The following is a 16,172-nucleotide window of genomic DNA, read 5'->3' on the forward strand; positions in this document are numbered from 1 at the left end:
TACTGACTGTGTGAGGATTTGCTCACCCTCCCTGTCTTAGTGATGTCGGGGCAAGAAATGAGAGGGTTCAAGTGTTACTAGGACAGGAAGAAATAGAGCGTAAAAAAACCTTACCCCTTCTAAATTCTACTAAATACATGTTTCTTTGTCCCTATCTTTGTCGGTATATCAGAGCTATCCCATCACTTTCTGGTCATGTGATAACCTTGTCACCAGGACAGAAATTGAGAAATCTCAATGGGAACACAAACAACTATAAAAATCTGACATATATTCCAACTCCTTTGTTCAAAACTAAAAAACGGCAACAAAAATATTTTGGCTGGGGATAGGTTTTAACTTCCTACTACTGAGCAAAACATTTTTAATTTCTTTCACAAATTAACAGTTAATACTAAATAGGAGTTTTGCTTGCTGGTTTCATCTAAAGTAACTCTGTTGCTCGTTAAAAAGGAGAACCTGCAAAAAAAAGGGTTCATTGTCCCCTGTCCTGCCTCCCAATCTTTGCTCTGTATATGAGCTGTGGTCCCTGGAACAATCTTCACTTTCAACACTTCTAGGAGCATTGCATACCTGCATACCCTGACACTTGCTATGGTTACTTCTGCTGAGCCCTTTGTCACTATTGTGTCCTGTAGTAATTTGGGGGAGCTGGAGGAAGGAACAGAACAGCGCAGTGGGGCACCGGGCATCCAACACTCCCAGACATTTGTCTGATGTAAAAAAATGGCCTTTACTGTGCAAGAGAGCAAAGACTGAAGGAATGGGTGCAGGGATAGGTGGGTATAAACCCTCTTTAATTGCAAGTAGTTCTTTTTTTTTTTTTTTTTTTTTCAACCCAGTGATTTACTTTAAGGATGATATGTAGATGCCTCTACAATGGTTCATTAATTTAAATTGATTTATAGAAATACACTAACTGTTTTTCTTTTTCTTCTCCCTAGACCAACACTCAACCAGAGTGAACACAGCAGTTTAAATAAGCCTTAATCCAGCCAGCCGTACAGATGCACACCCTTCTACTGTCTTGCTTCATCTCAGCTGCGACGTGTTCTGTGCCTTCCCATTTTTGCAGAGAAAATAAAGCTGCTTAGTACTTACACAGATACAAAAATACATGTATTTTATTGTAGAGAAGAGAAAAGTCACTTTAAAACTTAAAAAGGATATCTACTTGAAACAGAGCTGTACAAAAAGCCAAAGGTCATGCCTCCTGATGACCTTTTGACACAGAGGGATTCAGGACAGTGGCCACTAGCGCCTGTCTGTGGAACGAATGTGAAAAACCTGATGTGTATGGATAGCCCAGTATAGAACGAGTGTGGGAAATAAAGACTGACTTTTATATTTGTTTATGGAAAAGAAAAATTTCAGTTTCACAAGAGTTTATCTTTTGTCACATAGAATATTGTAATTCACTATCCAGATGATTTATTCGATCCAGAGTATAAATATATATATATAGAGAGAGAGAGAGAAAGAGAACAAAATGTTTACTGCCAATAATAACAAAAGCTTGACCACTTTTTGTAAAAAATACTTTTTAAAATTGTTGATAGGAGAGCGAATGTCAGAATGAACACATTGAATTTTAAGTTTTCTGCGCTTTTATTTTGGGTTCTGCACGATACTGTTTTATTAGAGAATATTTTAACTCTTTTTGCTGTTGATTCTTGTACACACACGGATATATATTAATTTTTTATTGTTCTCATTAGCCATTGTTTCACAATTACTCTCTGATATTACATTTACCATTGTTCTTGCTAACTTGTTGTAACACACTAAATTGTCCTAAATCTGTATCAGTTGTTTTGTTCCTTGTGCTCTGTATACCTCTTGTCTGTCTGTTCTCACATAGCAACATTATTTTTCCCATGATCTATGTACATCTTAGAAACCCAGCCCTCATCCTGTGTTCTTAGGATTCCCTCCATTATGTACAAGTCTGTGTTTACTGTGCAGCATGGATCAGAACATTGCGGGGCATACAGAAAAGATACTCTTCGGAATTTAAAGGTCTGAAAAATGTAAACACAAGTTGGCTTAATATTCTCATAGACTTTAGATATTTGTCCAATATTGGTGAAAAGAGTTAGAATAGGGAGTGATAGAATGTCTGTCAGTAGGTCATCTCCGACCTATGTAAGTATGTATACTTGCCTGGTGACCTCTGGGATAATGTATCCTTGGATGATCTCTAGGGTAACTCAGAGATGAGGCCAGCATTGGAGATATCTGCCCCAAGCAAAAATGTGAACTGTGCTGTTATCATAGTAAATTTGTAAGTCATCTGTTGACTATATTGTACAGAAGAATTGTTTTGAATAAAAAGATAGGGTTAAAACTACATCTCGAATCTATTAAGTATTGCAGCACTTGCAGGGAGAGCTGCATGAGGCTTGGACCCAATGAATTAAGACATTTTAAGAAGGAGCTGTTGCTAGGAAGATCCTAGCCCATAGATATGTATTTAGGTCTGCAGGCATGTGTGATACAGGACTTTTCTGAATTGATCTGAACCTTACACAGCCCTCATTGTTTCCTGCAAGTTGAGCTGAAGACACTCCATTATATGCAGTATGCTTTGGATACGTTTAAATTAATGTACCCATTTTGAGGGGAACCACTTCAAGCTTCATGTCAAAAGTGATCTTTGTCTTTGCCTATACTGTCCCTAACATTGGTTCACGCAGTTTAGTAGTAATCAAGACATTTTTAAAAAGTAGCAATCATTTTTGCTCTTTGACAAAGGTCCTAAATAAATAAAAAACCAAAGTGTTCCTGTATTAGCTAGGAGTAAAATGTGGTTATCGGTTCAGTCAGGTCAGGCTGGGGAAAGCCAATTAGAATGCAGTTCAGTGGATCTGTGCAAAAATATGTTTACTTCATCACTGATATATTCTATTCTTTAAAGTTTGGCGTTTTCTAACTTTTATTTTCATAAATGGTTTGTAAATAAGCCAACCTGTGCTTTAGATTTTTCTGGCCCTTTAATACTAGCTGGTTAAGTTTATGAAATGAACTGCATTTATTATTCTAGCAAATCATGTTAGACAAATATTGGAAACTACTGGGTCATTTAATGAGATCTGTGCCATATAATGAAATGTGGGAAACAGCAATAATTGTACATTCTATTCTACATGTATTGAAAATGAAACACCTGCAGTACACTAAATGTCGTTGACATTGCTTCAGTTGTGTTGCAGGGCATAAATATTTTATAAATGGCTTCATTTTATGCTCGCAGTCTCAAGATAAACTATCCATATAGTGATGCCTTGTTTTATGGACCAGTTGATCAGTCCATTGGAGAGTTACATTGTTCAGCACAAAATGCCTTTGCGGACCAGTCTGTCTAATTCATAACGGGGTTCCTACAAATGATGTTGTACAGAAAGCCTGTTTCTTGTGTGGGGATGTGGAATACATTATGTATTGTATACATCTACAGTGTTACATTTTTTGCTAGAGAAATGGTTAAATAGACCTTTTAAAATCACATTGCAGTATGGGTTAAAGAATATTTAATTTGCAAACATCAACTGTATAAATAAAGGCTATATAGAGAGGCATTTTCTTGGCTTGGCTGCATGTAAATTCTGACTTGCAGTCTAAGTATAGATTTGTCACCCCCTCCCCACATCCCGCAATGCAGTGTGTAAACCTTTCCACCCCTTTGAGGGGGTGTGTCATGAGTTTTGTTATAGTTTGAGATTTACATGCAGCGTTCCTGGGTCCCCAGAAACTTAGGAGCTCTTTCATAAGGAAATAAAGGTAAGATGTGTGTAAGTACTTCAAGGTCAAACTTTGTAGACACTGCTGTGTAAGCATTAAATAACAACCTTACATTTAGTGAAGTCCATTAACCCCTTCACCCCCCTAATTGCAGCCCATCTGGTAAAATACCTACCTTCCTCCCCATTCCAGTGATCTTCCCTGTGCTGCCCTGCCCAACGGTGCAGTTATTGCAAGGAACTATCCTGGCCAGCTCCTCCCTCTAACACGTGCCGTGGCCCTATAGGGATGAATGGTTCCACTCTACATGTGCAATAGGAAGAGGAGCCGACTGGGACAGAAAGTAAATATTTTACCAGGTGGGCTGCATTTGGGGAAGGGTTACTTAAAAAAACAACTTTACTAAAGGTGATGCTTTCCTTTAAGGACTGGTTTCACATTGAAGTAAGCCTGTCATGATTGTCCTGCCTATGGCATTGACTTGAAGAAGAACTCCAGGATTTTGAACAGTTAACCACTTACAGTGGGCCCTCCTCCACACTACAAAGGTGAACTGCTTGTTTTTCTCTAGGGGTGAAAATAAAGAAGAAATACTCACATGATCCTTGGTCCCGCAGTAACCGCTCACCTCCCCTCCGGCTGTGGTATGTCTCCCGGCGTCTAATAGACCTGTATTAGACGTGATGACGTCATGGGTCCTTGGACCGTCGGAGCCCGGGGGGAGAAGAGGCTGCAGGGACAGGTTTAGCAGACAGGAGGTACCGAGAATAAGTGTTTCTTCTTTATTTCACCCCTAGGCCAAAAGAGCAGTTAACCCTTGCAGTGTGGGGTAGCCCCAATGCAAGGGTTAACTTTTCAAAATCCTGGAGTTCCACTATAATGTAATAAAGCTAGAATGTGTGCATGACAGCAGGGTATATAGCATTTCATGAGGAGTGATCAGCAATGATAGGCTTCATTGTTTCTCAGGGCAGGTTTCAGTCTGTTTGCTTGCTCTTATCATCCTGGAGCCTTCATAATGTTTATATCTCCTCCATTTGTGGCATGGACTGCTTGGGTGTCTGAGGATTCCTAATAAATGTCAGTGAGGCTAATAGCTTGCGTATTAAGGGGAGGAAATGGCTCAGAAACTTTGAGATGGAAATTTACATCGGATCTGCCTCCAAGCCGAAAAAAGTCCATTTGGATGGAGGCTTCCAAACCATTCAGTTTGGTAGGAACCAGTGACCATACTGTGGAATAAAGCACGCTTATTTTATGGTCTCTTTAATAGAGCTGCTTCCATATGTTCTAGTTAACAAGCATGCTTTAAAATCATTAGACCAGCCATTGCTTATAGTACCTCTAATCCTTTCTCTGACAGGATGGCAAAACACTGTAGAACATAAATTCATGGGGTGCACATTTATTTTTTTTGACTACAGGTGAGTGAAACCTGAAATAGATTGTATATTAGTGTAAATTTTAGCGTCTTAAAACATTCAATAAACACAATGTTGTAATTACCTTTTATAAAATGATGAGAAAAGTGTTTGTGAGCCAAAACCAAATTATTGTTAGCCCAGGTGTTCACAACCTGGCAGAAGTGAAGATCTTGTTCTTCATTACCTCCTGAGGGAGCATGCAATGTGGAGGCACGACCGGTAATGAGAAGAGGGAAGGAATACGTTGTGTATATCTGAAACATCAGTAGCACTACCACTGTAAACTCTCTTGCACAAAAGTGAAACTTGTATATACTCTCTGAATCCTTTGCACTTACTGTTGTACTACTGTACCAGCAGGAGATGCATGCGAAGAGGCCTTTCAATGTTTCTTGCATCTCAGTGAACTGCTGCAGATTGTATTGTCGCTCCAATCAGTTACAGAATAAAATTTTATTCCACTATGTACAAATGAACTGTATACAGTGTGTAATATATATACATAGATATGTATACACACAAGCACACATTATACAAATATGGTTGCAATAAAACTGGTTTTGAATACACAGAATATATATTTAAAATATGCCTCTGCCTTGTCATTTGTTTCTTTTATTGTCTTCCAATGTTCTCATTTAAGAGAGTTTAGGGAACAAAATGCTAAATAAATGGGTGTGATTAAATGCTGTCCTACGAAATGTCTGCCATTGCTGGCCTTCTAATAATGCTTGCTGTGTGGCATACTTTGAATCACTGGCTTGGAGCCAAAGGTGGAGCAAGACAAATTCAGAACTGATCATCATACTTGTTCTGGGACACTGTATGGCTATATCCATATTCTTTAATAGTTTTGTATCACAATTTTAAATAGAGTAAAGAGTTTAGACTTCTAAAGCTATGCATTATTACACCTTTAATTTTTGAAAATGCCCATTCCTTCTGTAAATAATTTGAGTTAAAACATTTCCTAACACTAGCCACTGCCTCAAGACTATTAAAATCACTGGATCAGCATGACATCCAAAATGAGAGATCAGCCATGGAAGTCTGCATATTCTATCATAATGAGTTTTCTTTAGTGTTAAAAGGAACCTATAGGGTCTTTCCTGTTTGAGTTTTTAACAAGTACATCAAAGTCATGTGACCTTAAACAATTTGACATGCATGCTGTGTCTATGTTTTCAGGATTGTATATTGTAGATTATCTTTCTGTCTCCCCATATCTGATGTGCGGTGAGCACCTCAACAGTACAACTGGTATGCCACAAAAGCAGACATTAGTTTTCAGTTGGTCACATAGACCTGGTACCACAGCAACATATCAAATAGAGCTTTGAGTGCTCACCAACTGCGCTGCCAAGTTAGGGACATCCATTTACAGTAATGGGTACTGCAGAGCCATTGCTGTCAGGTGTTTGCTAAAACTAATTGTTTTCATTAGAGTTTGTTCCCACTAATGAGGTGCGGTGCACTGGAGTCTTGGATGACACTGACCTGCTGTTTGTAATTCAATATCTTCAATTGGAATCTTTCAGAAATGCAATTCAGATTGTCACACACAAACACAAATGTGCCCTTAGGACCTAGCATCTTGGGTGCCATTGATAAAGCAAGCAGAGCAGCTTCTTTGGTTCCTGTGTGTATGAGTCCCAGAGCACAATCACTGTAAAGCAATATTTGGGTGATACCGAGCAGGAATAACATCATGCATATGTGACAAGTAAATGTGCTAAGTGCATTTATACAGCTGCAATAAAGTCTGTGAACTCAATGGAATTAATTTATTGCTATGACTCAGATCAAGATTACAGCATATTTTAAAAGTTATGCATGTATCTAGTTTTTACTTGCTAAACATATTCCTCCATCTACGCTAAACTGTGTGGAGGAGGAATCTCCCACTGGGCCGAGCTTCAGTATCTGGCTAGCCTGCCCCGCTGGCTCTCATAATACCTGAACAATGCCTGCATCCAATCAGATTGTTCAGGTAATTTGAGAGCCAGTGGGGCCAACAAGCAAGATACTGAAGCTTGGCCCAGTGGAAGATTCCTTCATCCACACAGTTTAGTGTAGATGGAGAATCTGTTGCACTTTTTCCATCTCACTATAGAAAATCTATAGGTGTATGGCCAGTTTAAGAGTTCATAAACTTTTTCTTGCAATTATATCCACATGCAAACACATTTTTTTAAATGTACCAAATTTTCGTTAGATGATTTATATAAAGCAAAAGGGTTGGTGTCCATACTTTCAATATTTCTACCTACTGGAGAATAAACTCCAACATATACTTTGAGCATATGTGAACATAGAACCTAACTGTTGTACCGAAGGTTGAAATCATATGGGCCTAGAAGGAGAGAAGAAGGGCCTTCTATTCTTGCCAGCGGCTTTATTACTAATCTAAAATTCTGTAAAACTTCAGATTTGCTTCTCTGACCTGGGGGGAAAAACGGAGTGTTGTCAGATGTAACAAAGTGAATTGTGAGTGACAGAAGATTATTAAGAAGAGAGCAGATTTTCCATAATTTGTTTTAATGTGATTATGGTGTCTTATGACGCTGTATGATGAAGTAAAAGCGTGTTTGTAGTTCATCTAACATCTTGTCTTTTTCTGAGGGGTATTAGTAAGAGTACCCATGTGGGATTGATAAGAGAGCATGGAAATAGACAGTACACAATAGGTGTACAGCGAGAATCTTTAATGGAGAAAGTTGAGTTTGTTAAAGTGATGAAAGAGCTTCTGACAGTGCGTCTGTCATACAGGCTAGGATCTTGGCTGTCAAAATGACACAAGGTCCTGGTGGGCCTAAAGGTATTTTCACTTTGCAGCTAAATTGAGGTAACACCTATTTTATATTTGTTCTCATGTTCGCACAGCATAAAAAATATGTAAAAATTGTTGCGTGTGTATACATATATATATATATACACACACACTCACACTATCTTGCCAAAAGTATTGGGACACCCCTCCAAATCATTGGATTCAGGTGTTCCTTGAAATTTCCTTGCTACTAAATATTCCACGGTCACCTGTTAGTGGTATTATAACAAAGTGGAAGCAACTGGGAATAACAGCAACTCAGCCACAAAGTGGTAGGCCACGTAAAGTGACAGAGTGGGGTCGGCGCATGCTGAGGCGCACAGTGCGCAGAAGTCGCCAACTGTCTGCAGAGTCAATAGCTATAGACCTCCAAACCTCGTGTGGCCTTCAGATTGGCACAACAACAGTGCGTAGAGAGCTTCATGGAATGAATTTCCGTGGCCGAGCAGTTGCATCCAAGTCTTGCATCACCAAGTGAAATGCAAAGCGTCAGATGCAGGGGTGTAAAGCACGCCGCCACTGGACTCTAGAGAAGTGGAGACGTGTTCTCTGGAGTGACGAATCATGCTTCTCTGTCTGGCAATCCAATGGATGTGTCCGGGTTTGGCGGTTGCCAGGAGAAAGGTACTTGCCTGACTGCATTGTGCCAAGTGTAAAGTTTGGTGGAGGGGGGATTATGGAGTAGGGTTGTTTTTCAGGGGTTGGGCTTGGTTCCAGTGAACCAACATTCCCATAGACACACTCCTAAACCTTGTGGAGGCCTTCCCAGAAGAGTTGAAGCTGTTATAGCGGCAAAGGGTGGGCCAACTCAATATTGAACCCTACGGACTAAGACTGGGATGCCATTAAAGTTCATGTGCGTGTAAAGGCAGGTGTCCCAATACTTTTGGTAATATAGTGTGTATATTTCAAATCAATATTGGGTGTGGCTACCCTTTGCCTTCAAACAGCATCAATTCTTCTAGATTTGATGCTGTACAATTGAACACAGTCTTTGAAGGAACTCGGCAGGTAAGTTGTTCCAAATATGTTGGAGAACTAATCACAGATAGGTGGATGTAGGCTGCCTCAACTCCTTCTGTCTCTTCATGTAATCCCAGACAGACTCCATGATGTTGAGATTAGGGCTCTATGGGGGCCAAACCATCACTTCCAGAACTCCTTGTTATATTTTATGCTGAAGATAGTTCTTAATCATAATGCAGAATAAATTTGGGGCCAAATACACATCTCCCTGATGGTGGATAAGTATCTGTTTGTATTTCTCAGCATTGAGGACACCATTGATCCTGACCAAATCTCCCAACTCCATTGGCAGAAATGCAGCCCCAGACTTGCAAGGAACATCCACCATGCTTCACTGTTGCCCGCAGACACTCATTATTGTACCGCTCTTCGGCAAACAGACGACCTCCTGCTACAGCCAAATATTTCAAATTTTGACTCATCAGTCCGGAGCACCTGCTGCCCTTTTTCTGCACCCCAGTTCCTATGTTTTCATGCATAGTTGAGTCGTTTAGCCTTGTTTCCACATCGGAGGTATGGCTTTTTGCCTGCAAGACCACAGAAAAATGTCAGCAGGTGCTCTGGACTGATGAGTCAAAATTTGGCTGTAGCAGGAGGCAGTTTGTTCACCGAAGGGCTGGAGAGTGGTACAGTAATGAGTGTCTGCAGCAACAGTGAAGCATGGTGGAAGTTTGAAACTTTGCTGAAAGGTACACAGTAAACATTTTCTATAAAACAGAACCTCAAGATAATGCATTTCTCATTTTTATAAATGAGTGTTCTGCTTTAGAGTAAAGCCAATTTCCTGTCTGAGGTTTTGTAATAATATGTCATCTGTTGACTGCAACAACTACAAGAGATTCAGTGTTTCTTGGCAGCTGCCAGTAGCAGACTGATATCAGGGCCCACCTATGGTACAGTGACCGAGAACAATAAAATCATGGTGCTCACTCTTGTGTAGCTGCACGAACAGCTTTCTCCTGTGTAACACACCACAGAGTTTTTATAGGCTGAATGTAGAAGACAGTTTTTAAAATGATGAGGGTATCTTGTAATGCTAAAGAAACAAAACAGTTTTGAATATAGCTGAAGTATTTCTAATGTTAGAGTCATCCTTATGCATTACAATACATGTTATTTTGGTTATATTCTTTTTTTTTTTCTTCAAACTTTATTTTACTTTATTATTTTTAGTTTTGAAAACTCGCCATACAGTTGCAAGGTACATTAAAGATTATGACCAATATAGTTAGCAGTACAGTACTAGCGACGTTACATAGACATACTGTATGTATATAACATGAACAAAATAATTGTGAATGAAGCAACACAAGCATATAAACTGGTGGATACTCCAGGTATTTCCTGACATACCACTCCACCTCACAAGTGCAGAGATTGGAGTTGGAAGTTGAGGGGGAGGGAGAGTAGAAGAAAAAAGGGGGGGGGGGGGGGGGGAGGGACTGAGTCTATCCATCCAGGTGACTGGGCAGGTCCATACCCTGAAAGTTCCAAGTGACTGGGCAGGTCCACACCCTAAAAGTTCCAAGTGACTTGGCAGGTCCACACCATAGCTGTTACCAACCACACGTTCCCCCTGTGTGGGCAGTCTCACATCTGATGATCACTATACTTTTGTTAGGGGACTCTAGAAAGAGGTCCAGGTCATGGGTATTCTTTGCTTCCGTAAGCAAACATGTTTGTGATGCTCTAATAGAAGGACTTCATAATATCATCTCACAAAAGATCACAATTTTGCAATATTGTCTGTCGCTAAGAGATTCCCATGACCTTGTCTGTGACAACCACAATGTGCCCACTTTGCCCTATCTTCCAAGTAAACTGGACAGTGAAGAGTAGGGTGAAATAGAATCTAATGTAAGCAACTAAAACACTTTCAGCTTGTAGTTGTTAGGTTCATCTTCACCATTCTGCTAGTTGGCAATCCAGTAACTAGTCACAAATACAGACAGAGCAGTTGGTCCCGCAGACCAGGGTGTATCTGTCTTAGAAATGTATACAGACCACGAAATACAAGCCCCAGATCCAAGCCATTGAGGAACTTGTGCCACATCATCTAATTCAAGTTTAGGTAGCCAGTGGGCAGTTTTGGTTGTTTCTAAAAAAAAAAAAAAAATTTAATACACATGCTGCTCATATTTAACTCCTCACAGAGGGCAACAGGCCCGATTCGGTGCCAGAACGCACTGGCCGGCTCACTTTGTTTTGGGATGGGGGCGTGAAGGTGCATTGAAGTCAACGGCACCACAGACACACACACACACACACACACACACACACACACACACACACCCCCGGCTGCAGTGAGATCTTCACCAGAACACATGGAACATCAATGCCTGCGTTCCGAGCCGGTGAGGTCAGAAGTAATGCTGCATACACTTTTTTTCTGACCGGACTGGAACACAGGCATTGATGTGCTACGCGTTTCAGTGTGGGCAATCCCACTGCGGCCAGAGGGCTTGGCTGCAGTGCCATTAACTTCAATGAACCACTGAACACCCTCCCGCCCCAAAACAAAGTGAGCCGGCCTGGTTGCGATCCAGTGCGTTCCGGCACACCAACGCACTGGGGCTGGTGTGAACTAGCCCTAAGGGGCTGTAAAAACATTTCTTACTTTTGTGGACTTTGCTGCATCTTGCAAATGTTTCCAGCTCACCTACTCTCCAATTATTATATGATACAAAGAGTTTAATTTAGAAGAATACCAGTAGACGTGGTATACCTTGACCTTGCTAAAGCATTTGATACAGTACCCCACAAACGTTTAATTTACAAACTAAGGTCTATCAGTATGGATGAAACTGTATGTTAATGGATGTAAAACTGGCTGCATGATCGGATACAGAAAGTGCTACTAAATGTGTAATTTTCTTATTGGGCAAAAGTTGTGAGTAGGGTGCACCAGGGTTCAGTCTTACCACATAATTTTACCACTCGTTCGGCCACATCTTCAGTATGCGTTTCAGTTTTGGTCACCAACCCTCAGACATCCACAAAATCGAGAGAATTCAGAGATGGGCCACGAAATTATTAAAGAGGATGGAAGGCCTGTAGATCGCTATGATCGTTATGTAGATCGCTTTGAGAAATGAAACATAATTTAGACGTTAAATTAGAAAAGAGGTGCTTAAGAGGGGCCTAAGTGTAATTTTTAAAATCATTCATGGAACCACAATATCTGAAACAAAATGTTTACACCAAGAACTCTATTGATGACACGAAGACACAACAAAAATTGTGGAATTTGCTTCCACAGTCAGTAGTATCCGCTGATAGCACTGATTAATTCAAGACATTTCTAGATGAGTTTTTTAGTTCACTAAATATAGAAGGATATGGGAAGTACTAAGAGACACACACACACACCTGTGCCTTTATTCAACAATACCTACTGTTTAACTATGAATTTGGGCATATCTACAACAGCCTTAAGATGAGGAATTGTGCAAACGGGTTGCAAATCTGGACTCATTGTCATTTTATCTAGTGTTCCTACTAAATTTTCACAACCTTTAAGCCATGTCTGCTGGGATTTATGTAAATATGGGATTCGCACGTTTAAAATAGATTTCCCCCAAATCCGGTACGATCCGGCAAAATGGAACACAGCTCCGTTTGTTTTTCCGTACCCGGCCGGAGTTGGGGGGGTAACCGGATGTAAATGGATGTCCATAGACTAGCACTTGGCATCTGATTGCGTCCACATGAAAAACTGACAGGTGGATACAATCAGACCACTCGTGTAAAAGGGGCCTAAAGTGTATTTCAACTGTTGCAGCCAAAATGGAAAACCTACTTTATTTTTGTTACATGATCCCAATTCCATAACATAGCTTTAAAAAAAAAAATGTAGTTTTTACTTGCTGAAAAATCTTATTTAGCTTCCCCTTCCATAATGCTAAGGAGGAAGATGGGGAGTTAATCTTTACCATAATTAATGCTGTCTGTACTGTGCTGGTAGATTTTTATTACCATTTGTAACCTAGATGCGCAGGACAGTCTGTCCTAACAAACAGTTAAAGATCGCAAGGCTTGAGATGTTAATGCACTTAAAAAAAAAAACTCCCTGACATTATCCCTTATATACCATCTATTCTAAGTAATAGAAACTGCTTACAGTGTCCCATGTTCACTGCGTGTCCAAAAAAAAAAAGTAACTCTAATATTTCAGTGGACCGCATTTAGCTCTGATTATGGCACTCATTTGTTGTGGCATTGTTTGATACGCTTAAGCAATGTCACATTTATTTCCAGTGTTGCATTTATTTTTCACCAAGATCTTGTAGTGATGATAGTGATCCATGTGTGAAAATGATGTATCATGCTCCTTGAACCACTCTTTTCACAATCTGAGCCCGATGAATCCTGGCATTGTCATCTTGGAATATGGCCGTGCCATCAGGGAAGAAAAAATCAATTGATGGAAATACCTGGTCAATCAGTATATCAGGTAGGCAGCTGACCTCAATTTTTTGGCAAATAACTTTGCTGAACCTACACCTATGATCCAGTGGAAGGCTCTGACCTATTTCCTTAGCTAAATCCAGCTGGTGCCTTTTTTTTTTGGCCAGGCAGTGTATAACCCTGCTCCAAAATAAAAAAATCATAAAGACAGTCTGTGGAAATGGAAATACATCAAAAACATATTATGGGGGTTTCTCAAATTAAACTGCAAAAGTGTAACTACACTACAACAGACCTAAACATGTATGAATGGATGTACATTGAAGGCGATCCTGTTTGTCTTGTTTATTTGGCTGTAGGGATTCAAACTGTTACTTTAGAAAATGCTGAGAGCTGCAGTAGATCTGACTTATTTGGCATGAGGTCGCGGAGTGAGGCAATCTGAACATGCTGACCCAAAGTTAATCACTAATCTTCTGAAAATGAGCTGTCGAGCTGTAAGGCAGGGCAGTGTCTGATGGGCTCAGTGGATGCCCAGCTCACGCTATTCATGTCAACTCTGATGGAGACAATGCGATAGACACACTTGCTGCCTCAGCACCCATGTACTCTAAAGCTCTATTCATGGCTATCATATATATATGGTACACTACTGGAGCAGGACATGGACATTTGGGAAAACAGTCAGCAGAAGAGGTACAGTGTCTTCCCTCCCTCTGACAGTGGGGTTGGCAGATCTCTGGATTTCTACTTATTCTTGACCCTGGGATGATTATATTACTTTGTGTTCTCTCTATGCTTTGGCTGAAACCTCTTTTTGTAAAACTTCTGCTGTGGCTGTCCTGTTTCCTCCATGGTGGATGGAGCTGACAGAGCTGAAGTGGTACTTAGGCGACCAGTACAGTGTTGTTTCATTTTCAGCCAGTAAATGTTAATTGGGATCCTCAATGTACAAGCTCCATGCACCACTTTTGAAGGAATTGACACAGGCTTCCCTTTTCATTCTAATGTTCAGGGATTGATTTTGGTTTTGTTTAGGTTATTTGAAATGAAAGATAAGAAATGGGTTATAGTGATTTAAGTGTATCAGAGGAAGAGTGTGAACCAAGGAACCAATGATATTATGTGTGGACTGCACTATGTAATACATACTGGTCATAGTCAATGAAAATGTGTTCTTGATATTGTTGATTGGTGTTGTTGATATTATTATTGCCATAACGTGAAGGTAAACCTCTTTGATGGAGCTTTGCATAGCAGTTAAAACTGACAGGGGTTCTAACCTTTCCCCACTTTATCCTAAACTAAGAAAATATTTTTTGGGATGGACTCACATTTGAATGATGTAACAGTGGCAGTGGATTTTTGCTTCACCGTTACTGCTGAAATTTTATGTTGGTAAGTTAGTACTGAGCAGACTCACAAATATGGTGCATCCATTTTAGTCAGCAACTGCACTGGTGTCCATTACACGGAACAATTTGACTTATTCTTTGCTGCTCTTCACTGATTTTTCAAAAAACAATTTTTATGAAGTTAGTGCAAATCAAAGTGGACATTATCTCCTAAAAAATGTCATGAGCATTATAATCTATAAATAGTGGATATTGTATGACCCTTTGTAGCAGTCGGTGTATTAGACCTGAACGCTGAAAGACCTCTTTTAATTGGTACTCTAAAAGACCTACTTTCATTGGTCATTGGTAATAATACAACAAATATAGCAGATGTGCACTTTTTCAAAATAATCTTCCTGAACTGAATGTTGTATTTGTTTTTTGGGGGTTATTTTAGCTGTTTAAGGATCTCATGGTATGATTTGTGGGGTGCCCAAATTGTTGCTCTGCAAATTATTTGTCATTTTCTGGAACTTAAGAAGAAATGTATTCTATAACTTTTTTCCTAGTTTTAGGAAGTGCAGAAGTTTTAGAATCTCTGCCATTTGTTTCATGGTGGAAAAAAAAATACCAACAAATGCATAAGTGCCCAAACATATGCCCTTTGTCATCCACTACATTAGCTTATACATTCTGCTATCTTAGCAATAACACTTTTTCCTTCACATTGAGCCAGCAATTGGCAGTGGTGGCGCTAGGACGTGTTTCTCAGAACCCAACAAACAGCAGATTGGGTTCTGAGAAACACATTGGTGCAATCTGAAGAGAAAGTGTTATTGCTTAGATATTAGAATGTATAAGCTAATTGCTAGTTGATGGCAAATGGCATATGTGTGGGCACTTATTGTTGGTACCATCTTCAAACATCTAACATTATACTCTTTGGGGAGATAATACTTTATGTATTTTAATCAACTGATGTTTTAGATTAAATAAAAAATGATAACTTTAGATATTGGCTATTCATGTTGTATTGGATATTATTGACACCTTTAAAGTCCTTTAATATTCAATTTGACCAATCTGTTTTAGTCACTAGAGATGTGGTGTCATGAGACTATATCAATGGAGGAAGGAGCTATTGCATCAGAGCATATTTCCTAACTATTATTTCCCCACATTCTTTTTTGTAATTTTATATAATACATGGTTATGATAAAGTCCCTAATGCAGTAATCAGAACACCTATTCTTCAAATTAAGATTTCCGGTTCAAGCTTGAATGTGAACAGTGAAAGTGGAATGAAAAATAGTCATGTGCTTTGATAAATATAGACAACTTTACTTTGAACTTTTTCACTAAGCTTTTTATTATGCTTTCACATTTTTACTAAAAATGTGACTATAG

The 16,172-nt window shown here is 39.6% G+C and overlaps 2 protein-coding genes across 3 annotated transcripts in view; both read left to right on the top strand.

Annotated features, from left to right (window-relative positions):
- Positions 1–1,357, top strand: part of KIAA1671 (KIAA1671 ortholog) — a 59,132-nt gene extending 57,775 nt beyond the window's left edge. Inside the window, exon 8 of one of the 2 annotated variants that reach the window (XM_018560801.1) lies at positions 945–1,357. The gene's annotated coding sequence lies outside the window, so the exon portion shown is untranslated. The remainder of the gene's footprint in view (positions 1–944) is intronic. The other variant, XM_018560792.1, reaches the window with a different exon arrangement.
- Positions 1,358–13,923: 12,566 nt separating this feature from the next.
- Positions 13,924–16,172, top strand: part of CRYBB3 (crystallin beta B3) — a 14,522-nt gene continuing 12,273 nt past the window's right edge. Inside the window, exon 1 of the mRNA XM_018560651.1 lies at positions 13,924–14,124. Coding sequence (XP_018416153.1) covers positions 14,032–14,124 — 93 coding nt within the window. The 5' untranslated portion in view covers positions 13,924–14,031. The remainder of the gene's footprint in view (positions 14,125–16,172) is intronic.

This window comes from Nanorana parkeri, unplaced genomic scaffold (genome assembly GCF_000935625.1).
Source record: "Nanorana parkeri isolate BGI_ZX_2015 unplaced genomic scaffold, ASM93562v1 scaffold18, whole genome shotgun sequence".
Lineage (NCBI taxonomy): Eukaryota > Metazoa > Chordata > Amphibia > Anura > Dicroglossidae > Nanorana > Nanorana parkeri.